Here is an 18,522-nt window from a genome sequence, read left to right as displayed (position 1 = left end):
CAGCAGGAAATTCATCCTATTGCTCTTGCTCTTTGTACCTGCTAGCACCTTACCGGAGGGGAAAAAACTTCTCTACTCAGAAAGGTACCTGTGGTGGTCCAAACACAAATTCCCGTCTTCAGGTTGCTGAGGGCTTGCACAATGTGTAACAGCCACTGATACAGCCTTTTGACTGAAACATTTTGCATCACCTGCGGATGCTGCTCCTCACTGTTCACCCCCAGTTATATCAGTGCCATGCTGCTTTGAGCCTTGGGACACTCAGTTGTTAACCCTTGCCGTAAGGAGAGCTGACCACTTACTCCTGTTATATAAATGCTACATCTACAACACCAAACTTTGTCTCGCAGCTCATTTAATCTTTTTCACCAATTGCTTTCTGCAGCTGGAGTTTTTCAAAGCCTTTCTGATCATGCAAACAAATCACATCAAGTAGTTTTACTTTAGCAGCTCTTTTTGTTGATGTGCTCCAATAATTCAAAGAGATGAGAATAGATCTGAGGTAGGTGTCTTGCCAGCCTGGTCTGTGATGAAGGCTGGTACTGACTCAGTAGTGGCGTATCAGATGCAAAGAGCACTGGCAAAGATGGTGCTTGCCGCAAGCTTGTTTTATCGAAGTGAATGAGTAAAAAGAAATCAAAGAGGGACTCGCATTCTTTACTTGGCAAAGATGGTAAATGTTGCTTTTCTATATCATCCTGGCCATCTCCCAGGTTTCGTGATTATTTTGCCTTCTCCATTTCTAAGAAATCAATCTCTCAGTCCTTCTTGTCTCACCTTTCCTCGGTATGTGTGGTCACGTAAACTGAATCACTTTCTACTGAGCGCTGCAGGGCTTTGAAACCTCCCAGCACCCTGAGCCACCTTTCTGGCCATCCTTTTCTCAGCACCTTTTTAAAGTGTTCCTGCAGTGAAATGAGTCTCTTCCTTTATGACAAGATGCTATCTGTTGGTTTGACTCCTGCTCTTATGGCAGCTCTGGTATCGTGTCAGCTCACAACTCGGAATGAGGATTTTGCTGCTGTCAGCCCAGCAGGATTTTGGAGAAATAGTTTCTTCACACATCAGCTTTCACACTTTTTCTGCGGTCCTGGATTACAGGAGAAAAACTTGCTTTGCTTTCCCTGGATAAAGTTGGTCTTCTGCTTAAATTGTGCTTAACCTTAGCGTTGATGGAGCCCGAATGGCAAGTGAGGCTACTTTGGAAGATTTCACTTGATTGTGGATAATAGTGAAAATAGCATTTGGAAAATTATGTTTCATGAGGGTAATTGGGAGTCTGCTCATGAGAATTGAGCTCATGGCACAGCAGTGGAAGATTCAACCTCAGGGCTGGTGTGTGAAGGCTGAGTCTTGAGGGTTACACTTTGTAAAAGGGACCGACATCCTTCATGCAAAATTTTCCTTCAGAAAGCATTTCTCCCACAAGATACGACTTCACTGAAAATGAGAGCACAGGTAGATGGCAAGCAGTATTAAACAGCTTGCTGACATGACCCGGCTTGGGAAGATTTTCTCTGAAGTCCTCTCAGACCTCCCAGCACGGAGTCAACTGGTGTGGACAAATCTCATAACACATCTCCTTTTAATCGAGCATCAGCACCGCTGACGGGAAAGCTGCCCAGAGGGAGGACGTGGGCGGGAGTCGCAGAGTAAGGATTAAACTGCGAAGGAAGAAGAATTCCTAGCTTGGATTGATCCAGCAAGTTATCTGTATCAAAATATTGATGAAACGATGTGACTTGGTACAAAGGTCCACACCTGTATAAGATAAGCTGCATCAATACGTGAGCACGCATGCTGCAGTTTTCTGAAGTGTGGGCAGATGCTAAGAAACTCCTTCTTCCATCAGCTGCTGATGGGAATAGCAAAGAAATGTTAGATTGCTGTTACCTCCCTCCCCAAAGGTTTAATAATTTGCCTGCGGCTCTGTGATTAAGCTGAACACTGCTGATTCTCCTGATGGAGATGAGTCTCTTGGAGTCTGCAAGAGCTTTGCTATTGACTTCAATAATAAGAGCATTCAGGTTAATGCTGCAAAATCTCTGCCTTGTTTAGCCTATAAAAAAACCCATGTTTATAGCTCTTCACAGACCGTGGGGGAAACAGTTTGCTCACCTCAGTGAGCAAATCTGGAGGCAGAGCCTGAGGACAGTTACATCTGGAGGATGGGGGATCCTTACCTCTTTGGGGAATGGAGCCGGCGGTTTGCATGGTCACTGAGCCCTTTTGGGTGCACACGGGGTGCAGGCAACGTCTTCTCCTTGTCTTTGGCTGCCTGTGGCTGCCCTGCTGTGTGACTGAGGGTCTCCTCAACATCCACCCTCCTTTCCCTCATTTCAGCTCACTCTGTAAACCGCAGGTCTTTAACAAGGATCCTCTTATCTATGCAGTGGCTTCCTGGAGTCTTTAGGGATACTGATTAGAAAAGATTTATGTTAATGAAGAATGAGTCCAGAATAAAGCGTGCAGCGTGATCAAATCTCTCTGCGAGGTAAACAGCAGAAAAAGGTATTTCACTGTTCAGAAAAATGCTGGGATGCACATTTAGCACATGGGGTTGCTGTGGACTACAGGATTGTCCAGTTGCTGGTCTGCTCCCATCCCAAGCCTGGTTCCTCTTGATTTAACCTTCTTTGGCTTTGGTTGAGTTACAGGAGTTACAGTTCGGTAGAGGAGGGAATTCAGTTCCTGATCTGTAACTCACACCAACGTGCGTGTCACAGCAGGATTTGACCCCAAAGTACACTAAAAACATGCAGAGGCAATAGTTTTTTAGTAAACATCTTTTTTAGCAGCTAAATTCAGGTCTAAATTGTCCAGTTTCAGGGGTGGCAGGGGAAGCAAAGTTCATGCACACAACTTTGACTCTTCCTAGTAAAAACCAGGCCTGCAGAGCAGAGAAATCCCAGTAAAGGAGGAACTGGGCTCCAGAGCTGAAGGCTTTGGGTCTCCTGAGAGAGTCAGCATCACCTCGCTTGTCTGGGGGCACGCGTGTTTGTCTGCATTCATGCCGTGCAAGGGTTAGGTAAGGGATACTTGGGACTGCTGTTTTGGATTTGGCTGCGGAGCTAATTTTAGCAGCTCCCTGTAAGAATACGCATGTCAAGCCTCTGAGACTACCTGAGATGCCAACAGCAATGAGGTGGCCTGGCTTGACCCCGTGAGGAGCGTGACGTGCAGAGTGGGATACAGGAGGGGAAGAGGTGCCCTGGGGAGGGATGGAGGGGCTGCAGCCTGGGCTGGGGGGAGCGGGGGGAGGCTTGTGGGATGGGAACAGCACGGGGACCGTCAGCAGGGCTGGTACAGGTACAGCATCCCCAGATGGACTGTCAGGAAACATTACAGGTCAGGGCTAAGGGCACATTAGCAGATGCGTGTGCAGGAAGGAAGCTTTAGTCCGTGAAATCATTTTCTTGCTTGCATGCACAGCATTCACTCAGAAATATAAAGATTAAATAATCCCTTGGCTTTCTGCATGCTGTATTCTTGATGTTTCATTCATAGCTTTATAGGCTTCTTCAAATATTCATGTATCATATCGTAAGTGAAAGGGAGAAAAATAGTTCTTTTGCAGGCTCAAAAGCAAATAGGGAAAAAAATAAACTCAAATCCCAGAGCACTAGAATAACAGTTTTAAAAAACATGAGGAACCAATGATTTTTTTTTTAATAACCACAGTAGCTTAGGGGCCCAGTAATATTTCATTATATTAAATTTGAACACCAAATCGACCCATTGTACTAATGCTTGTAATTGCAAAAGGCAAATTAAATTTCCCCGCATTATCTGGAGAACCAGAAGCCCATGGAATAGCAAGGAGGCCACAGGGTAGCATGGAGCTGCAGCAGGACGGAGCTACAAGGAGACTTGAGATTCATGCTACAAGGGGCAGTGACGAGCCTGTTGGAGACTTCCAGGCAGATCTGCACGGAGGACAGGAGGTGGTACGGGCAGAGCAAATGTCCCATTGCTTCTTGTGGCTCTGTGGCACTGTATGTGCTGCAAAACATCTTCACAAATGGTTCCCCTAAAGGTTTTTGACTCAAAAGGAATTGACCCTAAAACACGAGGGGTGCTCAGCAAGGAGCCTCTTCATTGCCCCTTCCCATTTCACTGCGCCTCTACCTGCCAGCACGGACAAGGGAAATCTCCCGGAGTGCCCACGGTATTTCCAGCTGGGGAGATGGATAGGTGGATGGAGATCTTGACTGGGCTGATGCCTGTCTGCAGGCTGTCAGGAGAGCTGTGCCCATGGATGCTGCCTGACGGAGCAGGGAAGTGACTGGGAGCTGGGACTCAGGATTGCTTTCCCCAGCTCTGCCACGGATGCATGGTGCAACCTTTGACGAATTGCTTAGGAAACCGCTTGGAAACGGCACAGATACAATTAGGTGCATCTGTATAAAAATACCGGCTTTTCAGAGACCTGAACCGGCAAGTCTGGGTAAATTAGCACTTTTGGACTCCAGCCCACTTCTGAGTTTGCAAAATGTTCCCTTTAGCCTCTGTTTGTTTGCTTCACCATCTGTCAAATGGGGCTGTTAATACTGACTCAGTCTTTGTACAGAGTTTTAAGCTTCTGAGACTAAAAGTGCATGATAATAAGCGTTAGTAATTACAATACCGTCATCGCATGCAACCAAGTCTTCGGGGACTGGTTTGCTGTTTGAAGGACAGGTAGAAGTCAAAGCTAAGGCATGGAGCTGATGCTTGGCTCCTCTTGAAAACAGTTCGGTATTTTTTTGCTGTATGGACTCTCCTGTAGTTAGTTTGAAACTTGGATGCAGGCGGTGGCTTTCTGCGGTAACACCTAAGAGGGATCCAGCCAGGTGTTTCTTTGTGACAGCTCTGGGGAGTGGAGAAATCAAGGCAGGGGAGGGCCAGGAGGTCACTGCCCAAGGCAGCAAGAGGGTTGGGCCGTGCCTGTACGGAAAGTCAGGGTAAGGTCGCCCCTTGCAAGGACCTTCACCCCCTTCTCCTTCCTTCCTCCCACCTCTAATCTTACAGGACCATGCGGTTACATTTGCAGTTGCATCCCACTGCAATGACATTGCACGGCATGTGCCCGTGCAGCACTGTTGGACAGACCAGCAATTGGGAGCAAAGGGAGCCGGGAGGACTCAAAGCGGTGATGCTTTACGTGTGCCTGTGCTCCTCTCGGCACCCTGACCCTCTGGGAGCAGTACCTGTGGGACGTGGGGTAGGCGTAGGTGAGCCAGGGTGTCCCAGAGGATGGCACGTGGCCACGTTACCCCCTGCCCCGTTTCACGCTGGAGGCCAACACCCATTTCATCAACACCTCCCTCTGATGATGCTCTTCTCAGTGAGCTGCCCATCACCCCTGGCCACCCTCTTCTGATCCCTCCATGGGTTTACCAGGGCTCCCTGGTTATGCCAAGCCCCACCACAACCACACGCTCCTGGCTGAAGCGGGGACACTTCTCATGCGTTTGGGTCACTTCAGGCCCCGATGGCAAGCGTAACCATTCCTTCCCCAACCCTTCCCCGCCCCCCCCCATTTTTCCTTTCCCCTCCTTGCTACTCGCTGCCTGCATCCCATCTCTCTGCCTTCGCTTGGGGTGGGGGGTTGGGGGGGTGACTTTGGGGAGCCAGCACCCCAGTGCTTGCCAACCTCTTCTCCATCTCGCTGCTGCGGTGTCTACTCCCCAGCCTGCGCCGACATGCAGCCCCGGCGAGCTCACCCGCCGCCTTGCACCACGTCCATTGCTCACTGATAGCCGTCATCTGCAAAACAGCTTTTCCCCCTTGGATATTAACTTCTTCCCTCTTTTCTTCTCTCTCCCCAACTTTCTTGTGTTCTTCTCTCCCCACAGCCCTGCTGCTCACCCAAGGTAAGTGCTTTTTCTCCTTTCCTCTGCCTGCTCTGGCTGTTTTCTTCCCCTCCGATCAGCCCCCGCCACGTGTTTGCGTTTGCTATGTGGTAGACAACCCCAGCTCATGGTGTTTGTGTCCAGCAGGAGCTAGTTAAGACCAATGCATTAAGAACATGACAGTGATTGATTGACATCTAAGAGCATTTCCCATATTCCATGTTTTTCCCTGTGGCTTTGGGAAATGACCCAGCCAGAGTTGCAAAGCAGAGCATGCAGCCCTGGCTGGTCCGGGGCTGTGACTCGACCCTCTCTTCGGGCAGCTCTGGGATTTGGGTTTTGCTGATGCACTGGCTTTTCTGTGGAGGGGCAGGGGTGGCACTCCTGGGGTGCGGGATGGCGTTGCTTGGGGTGGGCGAGGGTGCCGGGCTGCGCAGGTGTCCCCTTCCCACAGAGGATCAGGTCATGCATCACCCCTCAGGGCATGCACCTGGGTGCTCTCCACCTCCCGTCCTGGAGGGTCCCAGCGGTGCACCCAGCGCCCAGGCAGCGCTACCGGGGCACGATAAGCACCAGCACTATTTCCCTCCTCACCCTGAGCTCTGGCTCTGCACTCTTCATCTCCTTTCCCTGTGGCAGGATTTTACATGTATTAATACTGAGCCCCCCTGCTTCCTTGCCCCAAATCCCCGTTACGCCAGTCTCTCTTGATCCTACCATGGTGCGATGTACGCCTCCTGTATTTTTCTTATTCCTTCACTTCCAGATGTGATTACTGTTGAATTTGCACTAAAGAAACATTTGTCAAAAGATCGGAGTGGGCACGCAGGGTGCAGAGAGGAGCTGTAGTCTGACAGGTTTGCAAGCAGAGCTGAAAAGCCAAAGCGTTCAGCGCGCCTGAGCTGTGCTGCAAATCAAAGGAGCAGCATCTGCTGCACAAGCTTCAGTCTCCGCTCCTTTTCGGAGGATGCCAAATCCGCTGCGCCGGGGATGGCCTGAGCCCATTGGATATTCGGCTAATTAGGAAATTGCTCGTGGCAGGCAGAAATCCCCATCTCCCCAAATATCAGCTTAAGGTGTTTACGGAAAACTCCTCGGAGTGGTTTGGACGTTTTCCTTTGTTACTTCTTCAGGTCCGGAAGGACTGGAAATAAGTTGAGCGCAGCCTTCTTCCCAGTAATTTCATTGCTTTAATTCAGTAGCTGCCTAATTTGATCAGAACCCCAGGAACCAAATAATTTCTAGTAAAATAACATAACTTTCCTCCCTCTGTTGTGATCCAGCCTGATTGCTTTTGGCAGCCGCTATTGGAGAACTTGGTCACCAGCTATGGAAAGCTGCTTTCCAGTTAATAAAGAAAAGCCTCCTCTCTGGGAGAGGGGGGTCCCTGGGGTGCCTGCCCCCTCGCTGGGGTGCCATGGGGTACCCTCCACGCATACGGCGTGTGCTCGGTCCACAGTTTGAGCTCACGGTGCTCAGCCCCCATGCATGTTTGAAGCCGGCGGGCGAGCAGAGCCCCGCTCGCCACAGAGGCACGTGCCGGAGTGTCACTCAGCTGCAATCACCGCTAATCAGCGGGGAGAAAAGTGACGTCCTCGTTTAGTCTGTGTCATGTTAGATTTAGATTACACAGCTGTGCAGGAATCTTTGTAAAAAAAACTGCATTATTGAACGTTTCAGTGGAATCTCTTGGTCCCGCTCCTCATCCCCTCCTTCCCGGAGCAGCTCTCACAGCTTTTCCCGGGCAGCATCCCTTTCCCCAGGGCTGGGTCCCAGGGACCCCTGGGCACCCTGGCTCTCCTCTGCAGCCGTGGGGGCATTCGCCCTCCCCTTGGCACCTCTTCAGCAGCCCCCCTGCTCTCTGCGGTGGCCCTATCTCTTTGCAGAAGCCCTGGTGTGCCCTGATGGATGAGCCCAAGTGAAAATGCCCCTCTTGTCCCAACAGCCCTTTACCTGGGGGGGTAAATGAGAGATCCTGGCTCTGTACCCCTGCCTTGCAGAACCCTCCCTGGAAAAACAGGGCTGTGAATTTTACACAAGGCAAAGTGACTGGACAGGGGAGAGCCTTTGGCACAGGTTCAGCTCAGCATTTGTTTCCTCCAAACGGGCTCTCCGAGCCTGACTTGTGGGGCTGTGCAAAGCTTTTGAAAGCCTTGCTTGGCCAAGTGTCCAGTGCCAGCTGTTGAGGCTGCAGAGGACCACAGTAGTATGGGGGGGCTGTGGAGTGATTTGAGAGTCAAACCTGCTGGGTTTTTTTTAACTCCTCTGATGCATAACCTTGTGTTTTGGCACTGGCAATGATCTCTCTGTGTACTTGTTATATAGGGAAATATTCAATACCAAAGTGCATAGCACCTCCAGTTGTCCCTGCCATTGCCAGCAGTGGCCGAGCTGCTCTGGTGGTCTTTCCAGCCTTTGCAAAAGTCACTGAAAGCTTGAGCAGAACCTTTGCTCACAAGTCCTTGGGCTCAGGAGGTCGAGATCTTTAAAGGGATGAGGAGTTTTCTAAATGGTAGATACTTCTCTACCCTCATTTCCACATATTGACCCAGATCAAAGAAAATATTTCTAAATATGTTTATTTATGCATTGAAACTCCTGGGTCTACTTTGCAGTGGGAAAGGCTGGGGAGCAGAGACGCCAGCTGACTGCCCTGTCGGGGACGGTCCTGTCAACAGCAATCTCAAGGCAGGGCCAGCAGCGCAGTGATGCGCAGTTCCCAGCCTGGTGCCTTGGCCTCCCTCTCATCAATGTGCAGCATTTCCCAGTTAGCGTTAAGGACACTGGGGCATGTATTTGGGATGTATCACGCCTCAAAAATAGCTTTCAGGGCTAAGTAAGCAGATTCCTCCCTTTTTAGAAAGCAGCCCAGGCTGCCGGTGCTTGTGCATGCGTTTCAGTAAAGGGCATATCCATATGCTAACCTCAAAAGCCGAAGTGTCTTTTAGCCAGCAGTCTTCCTCAGTTGTGACTGACGGCTTGACAGCACTCTGGAGAAAGGAACTCATTCATGCTCACTGTTTACTTTGTTTAGCCAGGATTATATTTTATTGAACCACAACAAAAAAAAAAAAAAAAAAAAAAAAAAAAAAAAAAAAAAAAAAAATCCCATTTTAATTGTTGTTTTAATTTCTTCCTAGCAGCACAGTCCCCAGAAGGGGTGACCTTCATGCAGATACATGTCTGCTCTAGAAATGGATGGGGACGAGATAGCTCGAGGGGTGTGAAGTGGCCTTCATAGCAATCTTTCATGAATACATTCCTGGTTTTAATCCAATTTATTCAGCAAGTGATAGGGAATACAAACTGGTCCATGGCTGCTTGGTGCTCTCGCAGCATTGCCCAGGTGATGGGTATCTACCTCTCTGACAGTGTTGCAGGGCCTTCCTGTTGCCTGTTTCAGCTCAAAGGTGTGGTGGCCAGGTTACCCTGTGGAAATGGGCTTTATCTAACTTTGATTTATGATGTGTCCAGGAGGCCACAGGCAATGTCCCGTTCCCATTTGGTCCCCCTGGTCTGAAGGAGGTTGAGTGAGCAAGCACCCATGTCATACCTTCCAGGAGCAATGCATGGTGTGGGAACGCTGCTCAGTGTTCTCCTTTTCCCTGGAAGAAATAAGAGGAAGAGGGGATCTGCTTACAGTATTTTCAGCCCAAGAAATTGTCTGTAGGTCTGCAAGTGTGTTGCAAATAGCTGCAGATGAAGTCTCAGGATGGTGGATGGCCCTGCGGATGTAGATGGTTCACGTGCGGGTGAGAGAGCTGAGGACTGAGCATGGCAGGGACATGCCCAGGGCTGCAGAGCACGGCATTGGCAGGACCATAACTAGGAGCTGCTGGCCCACCTCGTCTGTCCTACCTTTAAGGGTCTGAGCTGACCCTGAATGAGGCGGAATAAGGGAGAGCACGGAGTGGATTAACCAAAAACCTCCCCTTGCTTCCTGCAGGCAGGCGTTGGGTCCAGTGCCTAGCGGGTGTCAGCTGTGGCCATTGCTACAGCTTGGGCAAAAGCAGACTTCATTCTCATTCCTCCCGCCCAGCCTTTGATCTTACCAGACCTGTTACCTCCCCTGGCTGCAACATCTCCTCTCTAACCCGTGGGCTCCCTGGCACGAGGAACCGAGTACCTTGGTGCAGCACCTGGCTCAGCAGCCCCAGCTTGCCTTGCCTTGGCAGCCTGTGCGTGCTCCTGTAGCCCAGATATAGGTTTGTAGCACTCGACGGTAGCAGACACCTGTGTGCCAGAGCAGGCAGGGTTTAGGGGACCCCTCTCTCGCCACCTTTCCCTTCGCAGGGAGGAGGTGGAGGCAGCCCAGGAGGTCCTGGCAAGCTCGTGTTCTTGCTGGGCATAGCCAGACCTTATCAGGCTTAATTGGGGTTGACAGCAGGGAGCCCAGGGTGCAATCCGCATTGAAAAGTAGGTACTGATGCTGATACAAACAGAAATCAGGCTAGTTAATAATTAAGCTGCAGCTTGGCAACATTCACCTTGACAGACTTGACCTTCCAAATTAGAAACCTGTCTCTCCTCCTTGCCCCTTGTGTTTTATTTATCACAGGCCTCGGTAGTCTTCTTTGCGGGCTACCGCACCAGGGTGATGTGTGAAACACCTCACCGATGCCCTGTCCCTGCTTCCTGGAGGAACCCTCCAAGACCCCAGCCCTATACCCTGTCCCTCAGGAGGTGGGGGCCTGTGGCTACCGTAGACGGTGTGGGATCATGCCCCGTGCTTGCTGCAGAGCCATCCTCCTGCGGCTCCAACGGCAGGGTGGTGCACCCTGCTGCTGGCTGAAGTGCTTCCTGGAAAGACAGGAGCATCGGGAGTGTGCTCTGCTACTGGGATGTTGCAAGTTTATTCCCTCTCCTGTTGGGTCTGTATCCATGGGGGCTCAACTCAGTCCTCAGCATCCCGTTGGAACAGATGGACCCAGCAGGCCTGGAGCAGGTTCAGGTTGGGGTCTCATGTTCTGCAGAGCTTGGTACTGATTCCTGTTACAGGGTGCTCAGGTGTCCCAAACGGTAGGTGAGGAGAAGTGGTGGATTCATGTAGGTGCTTTGTATTGCTCTTTGGGGGTGCTTAGCTCTCCCCCTTCCCTGTATGGCGAGTATAGGCTGGGGCAAGAGACATGTCAACTGGGCTCCTAAACTTGTCCTTCCTGCTATAAACGGCACTGCCTTAATTTCAGAGGACAGTCAGCAGGCTGGTATTTGGCACGAGTGCATTGAGCAAGATCCAGCACAGTACTGACATGGGACTCCATCTGGGTTTGTCTCCTACATTAGGATAGCGGCTCAGTGAAAATACAATGGCCGGTTAAATGTTTTCAGAGGCACCTTTGACGTTTCTTATATTTCTGTGTTTTTCTTTCCTGTTGCATATTCACAAATGTGACTGCTTTTTAATGAGGCATGAAGGAATTACCGCCTTTTTTCCTTATCTGCAAACTTCCTCTATTAACATTACTGCTAGGTACCCATTTGGACATGGTGCCTATGCCTGTTCTCCTACGGTTCACTTGCAGCGGACATTGAAAGACTTTGGCTGGCAGTGGTATTCAGTCAGCTGCCACCGTAGGAGATCCTCGACGTGCCTTCTTGGGCGACTGCTTTTCTTCTCTCTGTGCCCCAGTTCACCGCATTCACCACGGAGGAGCTGTGTGGTGACAGCAGGACCTCCATTATTCATGTCTCGGTGGACCTGCTGTCAGCAGGCTGCAGGTCTCCATCGCTGGTCAGCTTGTCCCTTCACCGTAAGTGGCCTACCTAGGGCTTGAAGGTGCTTCTGGTAGCACTTCTTCCACTGGCAAGGTGCCCTCTGAAATAGCACGAGCCCCAGAGCCCTTCAGTGCTGTGGTAAGTGCCAGCACCTTCACTTTGGTGGAGTGCCCGGTCCCACGCCCACGCTGCATCCAGCCCCCGGGCTGCCAGAGCAACCTGTCTGTTCTTGGACATGGATGTGTCAGTTGATTTACTCTAAGAGCTGCCTGGCAAGTGATTGCCACGCTCATCAAAACAGTAGGTGATCCGCAAGTGGCTTGCAGAGACAACAAAGCCACCTGCCAGCAGCTGAAGGTCCTGCCTCTGGCCATGGACACGGGCATTCCCGTCCAGCCTGCCCGGCAGCCTTGGACCTGGCGCACAGCGAGAAGAGATGCAGGAGATCTTCATCCTCAGAGGAGAGTTTTGGGCCTTGCACTGTCCTGCCTGGCACAGGTACATAAACCAGCATGAGCAAGATGCGAGGTTCTGGCATAAAGCTATGTTGGATGCTGTTCCATCTGGGGAGAAGAGAGCTTTCTGCACTGCATGTTCTTATGAACCTGCAGCTCAACCTTGCCTAGAGAGTTAATATTTGCGTGGAGCTCCGTGTTGTCTTACCATGCTAAAGGCTTTTGTCAAATCAGTTAAAGTGGGAACTGAGGTTTCGTTGCATCATTTCTCCTGAAGTTGTTAAGCGGAGGAAATTCTGCTTGATATTCCGCATTTTCAGGGCAGCTCCTCTGATTCCACACGTTTGCCTTCTGTGCTGTGCAACTGCAGCCAGTGGGCGAGAGCCCAAGGGACCGTGCGACCAGCTGCCACTGCAGCTCTTCAGATGTCGTTACTTCCCAGCGAAGGCTGTCCTGAGCCAGACTGTCACCAAGTCTGGGCTTTGCAGCCCTGCTGGGATGGCTGCGGTGCTTTTGCTCAGGTCAATACTGTCAGCACACGCTTGGCTCCTTTGCCAAGCTGGGCCTTGGAGAGCTGAGGGTGCCTCCTCCTCTGAGCTTCAGGTTATGGGGGAGCGCAGACAGAAGCGAGCCACGTACGTGGTAGGGCAACTGATGTGTAAGCATCTGCATTTTCAACGATGGATACAGCTTGTCAGCTTCATACATTTCCAGGTAGAGGCAGAGACTGAATTTTCTCCATCTCTGTCTTGGAAAAAGAGATGTAGATTTCATCTAACTCCCTACTCAAGTGAATGTAAGTAACTTGAATCTTGTTCTTGATAATCATCAGTTCATGCCTCCAAGTGTAGCAAGTGTCCTGGTTCACTCCTGTTTCTGCACTTCTCCAGCTCAGCTGCCTTCTTCCCTCTGTGCTCGCTTGGTCTTTGCCTGCAGTTGCCCCTCTGTCCCCTGGCATCCTGCATTGCCCATCTTCTTCTCCAGGTGCTGTGCTCCCCTGTCTCCAGAATTTTTTGTAAACTTCTGGAGATTCCCAAATCCAGAGTACGCTGTCTTTGAGCTAGGCAGTGATGGTTTTGATGTACATCATTGATTTCAAATGATGGATACAGCTGTTTCTGCTTCTGTGATGGGTTATAATAATGTCACCTGCCCCAGGAGTTACTATATATTTTATAAACTCTGCAGGTCTTGCAAGATGTACAGTCTTTGCAATCAATCTAGCTGGATTGATGAAGAGAAGGCAGCGTTCATAACTAGATTTCACTGGAACTTTATAATTTTTGTGTGATTTTTGGTGCAGAGTATGAGATCTGCTGGAGCTGCTTGGGATTAATCATCACATCTGAGGGTACAGGAAATCTTGGGTACCATCTGACCCCCTGCTTAGCCAGAACAAGGTGCTCTGCCTTTATGATACCCCCCCAGGTCCTGCAGAGCTCCAGCTCCCTCGGCCAGGCTCAGCTGGGCCCCGTGTGCCCTGCCTGGTCAGGCACAGGAAAGCTGGGTGAATCCTAGCATTTTTCTTGAGGTGTCAAGGCTTTTCAGAGAGCCCATCGGCATGTCCCTGCACTTGGGGGTGTGAGTGGGAGAGGAGACCTGGGTCAGGGCTGGGGACAGTGCCAGGGCACCCTTCCTGCTGGTTGAGGTGCTCCTTCCCACCCGGGGAACCAAACCTCCCACCTTGCTGGCTTTGCTGGGGCATCAGCAAGATGAGCCCAACACAGGGTCATCTCAGCATGCTGCTGACCCGGGACCTGGGGTCCTGGTTTAGTTTCCTCCAGCAGAAACTAAACATCCAGTAATAGGAGAGAAAAAAACCATTTGGTTCCTGGCTTACTTCTTCTTGTTCATTTTTCCAAACTCTAGGAATGTGTTTGTGTGTGCATGTGTGCGTTGGATCAAGCACTGAGTAGCACAGGGTGCCAACAGTGATTTTCTAATCAAAGGGGAATAAAAAGATCCTGTCTCTTGTTCATTCAAACCAGAAAACATGCCAGGACGTTAAAGCTGTCTTAAAGGACACTTGTGCCAAATGGCTGCATGAGTCGGTACCTTGGTCTCCACAAACATGTGGCCGCTGCAAAGATGATGGGAGGGCGTATCTCATCGAAGAGTGCCAGTGCAAACTGAAGAAACATTTGGGTTTGGGTTTTTTTTTCACAGAATCACAGAATCAATTAGGTTGGAAGAGACCTCTGGGATCATTGAGTCCAACCTTTGCCCTAACACCACCGTGTCAGCTAGACCATGGCACTAAGTGCCACGTCCAGTCTTTTCTTAAATACCTCCAGGGATGGTGACTCCACCACCTCCCTGGGCAGCCCATCCCAATGCCTAATGACCCTTTCTGTGAAGAAATGCCTCCTCATTTCTACCCTGAACTTCCCCTGGTGCAGTTTCAGACTATGCCCAACTTTTAATAAGTTAAAACCATGTTGTGTGTGTTCTTGGTAACTAACTGATATTCAGGAATCTTGCTGCTTTGTTTCCATGGTCCAACACCCCACCACTGCCCCTCAAATTGCTGCGTGAGCTTAGCAAGCTGTGGAGGGGCTGCAGAAGCCCGTGGTCAGGCCCTGCAGACAAGCCCCTGCGGTGCCCTGGTGCCTCAAGGCTGCTGGCTACAGCTTGGTGTTGGTCTTACTTTCACAGAGGTGGCTGAGAGGAAGCTGACGGTTGAAGAGGAGGAAGCCAAGAGGATTGCAGAGATGGGCAAACCAATACTCGGCGAGCATCCCAAACTAGAAGTCATCATTGAGGAGTCCTATGAGTTCAAGGTCAGTAGTTGTCCTAGGGGTCCACCAGGAGGGGAAAGCCATGTGGCACTGGGGAGCAGCCATGGAGAGCAGGACTGAGGAGGCAGGGGGTGGCTGCACGTGCAGGGATGGGGCTGCTGGAAGAGGTAAAGGAACATGCAGTGCAGTAAGGGGTGGGAGAAGCCTACAAGAAATGCCAGGGGAAGTAGCTGCTAGTAGGCAGAGGTGGAGGGAGGAAGACAAGGGAGCGTTACTGGAAGCAGAAGAAGCCATTGTGCAGGAGAAGGCAGGAGCAAAGCTGCCTGGTGAGGCAGGGGTAAGGGAAGACGGAGCCTCATCAGGATTAAGGGGTGGCAAACAAGCTGGCTCTGGTGAGGTTTGGGTCAGCCTGTCCAGAGAGAAGATGAGCCCAACTCCAGTCATGGCCTCGTCTGGCTGGTAGGAGAGTGCTTGTGGCACTTCCACAGTTTGGGAAGGGTTTGTGAGACCACTGTGCACTGCAAGATCAGCCTTGCCTGCTAGCAGCCGGTTTAATTGCTGTGCGTCTTTATTCCCACAACAGAGCACTGTGGACAAGCTGATTAAGAAGACAAACCTGGCTTTGGTTGTAGGGACACATTCCTGGAGGGACCAGTTCATGGAGGCCATTACTGTCAGTGCAGGTGAGGGGGACATCAGAAAACCCACACCATCCACAGGGTTCATGCAGCCTGGGATGAGATCTGTCTGTGCTTAGGAGACAGCATCTGCCTGGTCGGTGAGGTTCAGCTGTTGAGTGCGTGGTGGCCATCAGCAAAGCCAGTCTGAAGAGCTCCTCTGCTCCAGATATACTGGGCTTTTACAGATGCATTAACTGGGAGCCCAGGAGATCCATCTTTTGGTGCAGAAGCCAGCCAGGAGACCAGTTTTCAAAGCCTTAATGTCTGCTGGTGGTGCTCCTGCTGCTTCAGTGGTCTGATGAGCAGCATACAGGCAGCAAAGTCCCATCCTGGCTGGGCTGCTGGCTCCTGTCGTGTCCAGTGCTGTCCTGTTCAGGTAGCTCCTGCTGCTGGAAGATGTCCTGTCTGCCATGGCCAGTAGAGTCTCTGGGAGCAGGGAGGGTTACCCTATGCAGACAGGAGATGTTGCCCCACGAGGCAGCGGCTGGTGGAGGGAACGGCCCAGAGACCTGCCAGCTGTTGCCCAGGAGCCTGAGAGAGCTCACTGCTTCCAGAGCCAGGCAGCTGTGGAGCAGACATTTTAGGCATGTCCATGCCATTAATGACACTCAGGCACCTTTCTGAACCTTTCCTTGATGGTTTGGCATCTTCCCCGAAGGGCCCAGCTGTAGTGCAGGCAGGCAGTTCGATGGGAGCTGTTGCCAGTGGCCACAAGAGCTTCTTCTGATGTAAAAGAAGAGAGGCAGGGTATTCAGTTTTCTTCTTTCTAGATATTAAGAGAAACAGCTTCTGTGGAAACAGTACTTCCATCCTTCGAGCAGTGTTTTTTCCCAGGCCTGCTTTTCTCTCCCTATGTCTCGCTCCTTCCCTTGCCATCTGCCCTGTCCTCCCCACCTACTTTCTCTTCCTCCGTTTTATTTCCATCATCCTGTATCTGCACAAAGACCAGCAGTGCTCCCAGCCTCGGCGCTGACCTGGGCCACCAGGCTAAGCAGAGGACCCCTCCAAGGGCCTGCAGTGCTGCCGCTGATATCCTCGCAGAGATGAGAAATTACTTGCTGGGGCACTGCTGGTGACCAGCCCGTGCTCTGGAGCAGGAGGACCAAGAGGTCTCTCCAGTTTCCCAGTTCTATCACTTTCTGCTATTTTTCATCCCAAAAGATCCCTTGCCTGTGTAACTTCATGGTACTCCTCAACAATGATCTCCAGCAGGTTGACTACGTCCTATGTGACTGCCTGTGGATGGGGACAGGGCTGCATGTCTGTGGGTACAACACAATGCTCTGCCACTCCCCAACCCTGCAAGCTCTGGGGTGTCCTGGGAGGCGGCCCCCTTGCCAAACCTCACCCATTACTGAGGCACCAAGTATGCCCTGAGCCCACTGTCGTGGCCAGCACCATGCCACCTTGTTCCAGGAGAGCAGCATCCCTGGAGCCCTGGGGTGGGAGGGATCAAGCACGGGCTGCAAACCACCCCAGTATTCTTGACCTGCCCCATCATGAGCGCTGGATCTCTCCTTCCATGTTGTTTGCAGCGGGTGATGAGGATGAGGATGAGTCCGGTGAGGAGCGCCTGCCATCCTGCTTTGACTACGTGATGCACTTCCTGACCGTCTTCTGGAAGGTGCTGTTTGCTTGTGTGCCCCCCACCGAGTACTGCAATGGCTGGGCCTGCTTCGTCGTCTCCATCCTCATCATCGGCATGCTCACAGCCGTCATCGGTGACCTCGCCTCCCACTTCGGCTGCACCATTGGCCTCAAGGACTCAGTGACCGCTGTCGTCTTTGTTGCCTTCGGCACATCTGTACCAGGTGGGGTGGCCGCTCGGAGGGGATGGGGTGGGAGGAAAGTCCTCCGGCGGCTCTCCTGTCCCCAGGGGAGCAACTCTGCCATAGGATGGGGGTTTCGACTTGGGAGGGGCTCCACAAAGCCCTGTCCCCAGGCAAGGTCTGCACCCCACGTGGTGGCAATGCAGAGTCCCTGGACCTGGGAGGTAGGGTGTGCACCAGGAGAGGTGCGCGTCCCAACCTGCGTGGTGCCACGCCTGAGCCTCCCTTGTCCCCCAGACATGAAGGGTTGCCCATTTATCCTGTTGGACCCCCAGTGATTTCTCCTTCCCTCCTCCCCAAACCCCAGACACGTTCGCCAGCAAAGCTGCGGCCATCCAGGATGTGTACGCCGACGCCTCCATCAGCAATGTCACAGGCAGCAACGCCGTCAACGTCTTCCTGGGCATCGGGCTGGCATGGTCGGTGGCAGCAATCTACTGGGCATCGCAGGGGCAGGAGTTCCAGGTGTCGGCGGGGACCCTGGCCTTCTCCGTCACCCTCTTCACCATCTTCGCCTTCATCTGCATCAGCGTCCTCCTCTACCGCCGGCGGCCCCACCTCGGGGGGGAGCTGGGTGGTCCCCAGGGGTGCAAACTGGCCACGACGTTGCTCTTCGTCAGCCTCTGGCTGCTGTACATCCTTTTCGCCACCCTGGAGGCCTACTGCTACATCAAGGGGTTTTAGGCGGTGGAGGGATGGTGCCACCGGCGGGAGGGACCCCCTCCTCCGTTACCTCACCGGACACCGGTCCTGGAAACGCGGTTTCACCGGAGGGGACGGCTGTCCATTGGGGGCTGCCGCTGCCCAGATGGTCGGACAGCTGGGCGCCAAGAAGGGCAAAACCATCACAGAGTGAAAAAAACAAACAGACAAAACCCACCCCAAAATGATACAAAAGAAAGCAACAATGGCAAGTGTTGAAATAAAACAAAACACGATAAACCCAGCCACTGACCCCATTCAATGAGATTATGAAGTTTCAGCCATCCCCAAAGGCCACCTCTCCCATAGGGGCTTGGCTTCTTTCCTCCCGAGCACCCCTCCACTGTAAGGAGATGTTTTCTTATTTTTACTGGTTGGGCATTGCAGAAGTCTGGTCAGGAATTTGTAGGGTTTTTTTCCTTTTTTTTTTTGTTTGCTTATTGCTTTTTGGTTTTGGGGGAACACGTTGCTTGATTATTTTTTTTTCTTTTTTACTACTTAAACTGAAAAATGTTAAAAATTTAAACTCTAAAGCTTCAAGCTGCCGTCAGTGCTGGAATTGAACGTGT

The 18,522-nt window shown here is 51.6% G+C and overlaps 1 protein-coding gene across 1 annotated transcript in view; it reads left to right on the top strand.

The window, feature by feature from the left end:
* LOC104168768 (sodium/calcium exchanger 3-like) overlaps window positions 1-17,935 on the top strand; it is a gene marked incomplete at its 5' end in the record, with an annotated part of 23,246 nt that extends 5,311 nt beyond the window's left edge. Inside the window, 5 exons of the mRNA XM_009709511.1 lie at window positions 5,838-5,855; window positions 14,660-14,784; window positions 15,326-15,425; window positions 16,958-17,233; window positions 17,559-17,935. Of these exons, the coding sequence (XP_009707813.1) occupies window positions 5,838-5,855; window positions 14,660-14,784; window positions 15,326-15,425; window positions 16,958-17,233; window positions 17,559-17,935 (896 nt within the window). The remainder of the gene's footprint in view (window positions 1-5,837; window positions 5,856-14,659; window positions 14,785-15,325; window positions 15,426-16,957; window positions 17,234-17,558) is intronic.
* Between the last annotated feature and the right edge of the window lie 587 nt (window positions 17,936-18,522).

This window comes from Cariama cristata, unplaced genomic scaffold (genome assembly GCF_000690535.1).
Source record: "Cariama cristata isolate BGI_N322 unplaced genomic scaffold, ASM69053v1 scaffold2390, whole genome shotgun sequence".
Lineage (NCBI taxonomy): Eukaryota > Metazoa > Chordata > Aves > Cariamiformes > Cariamidae > Cariama > Cariama cristata.
Note: the sequence above shows the minus strand (reverse complement) of the source record. Positions and strands in the feature narration are given on the sequence as shown.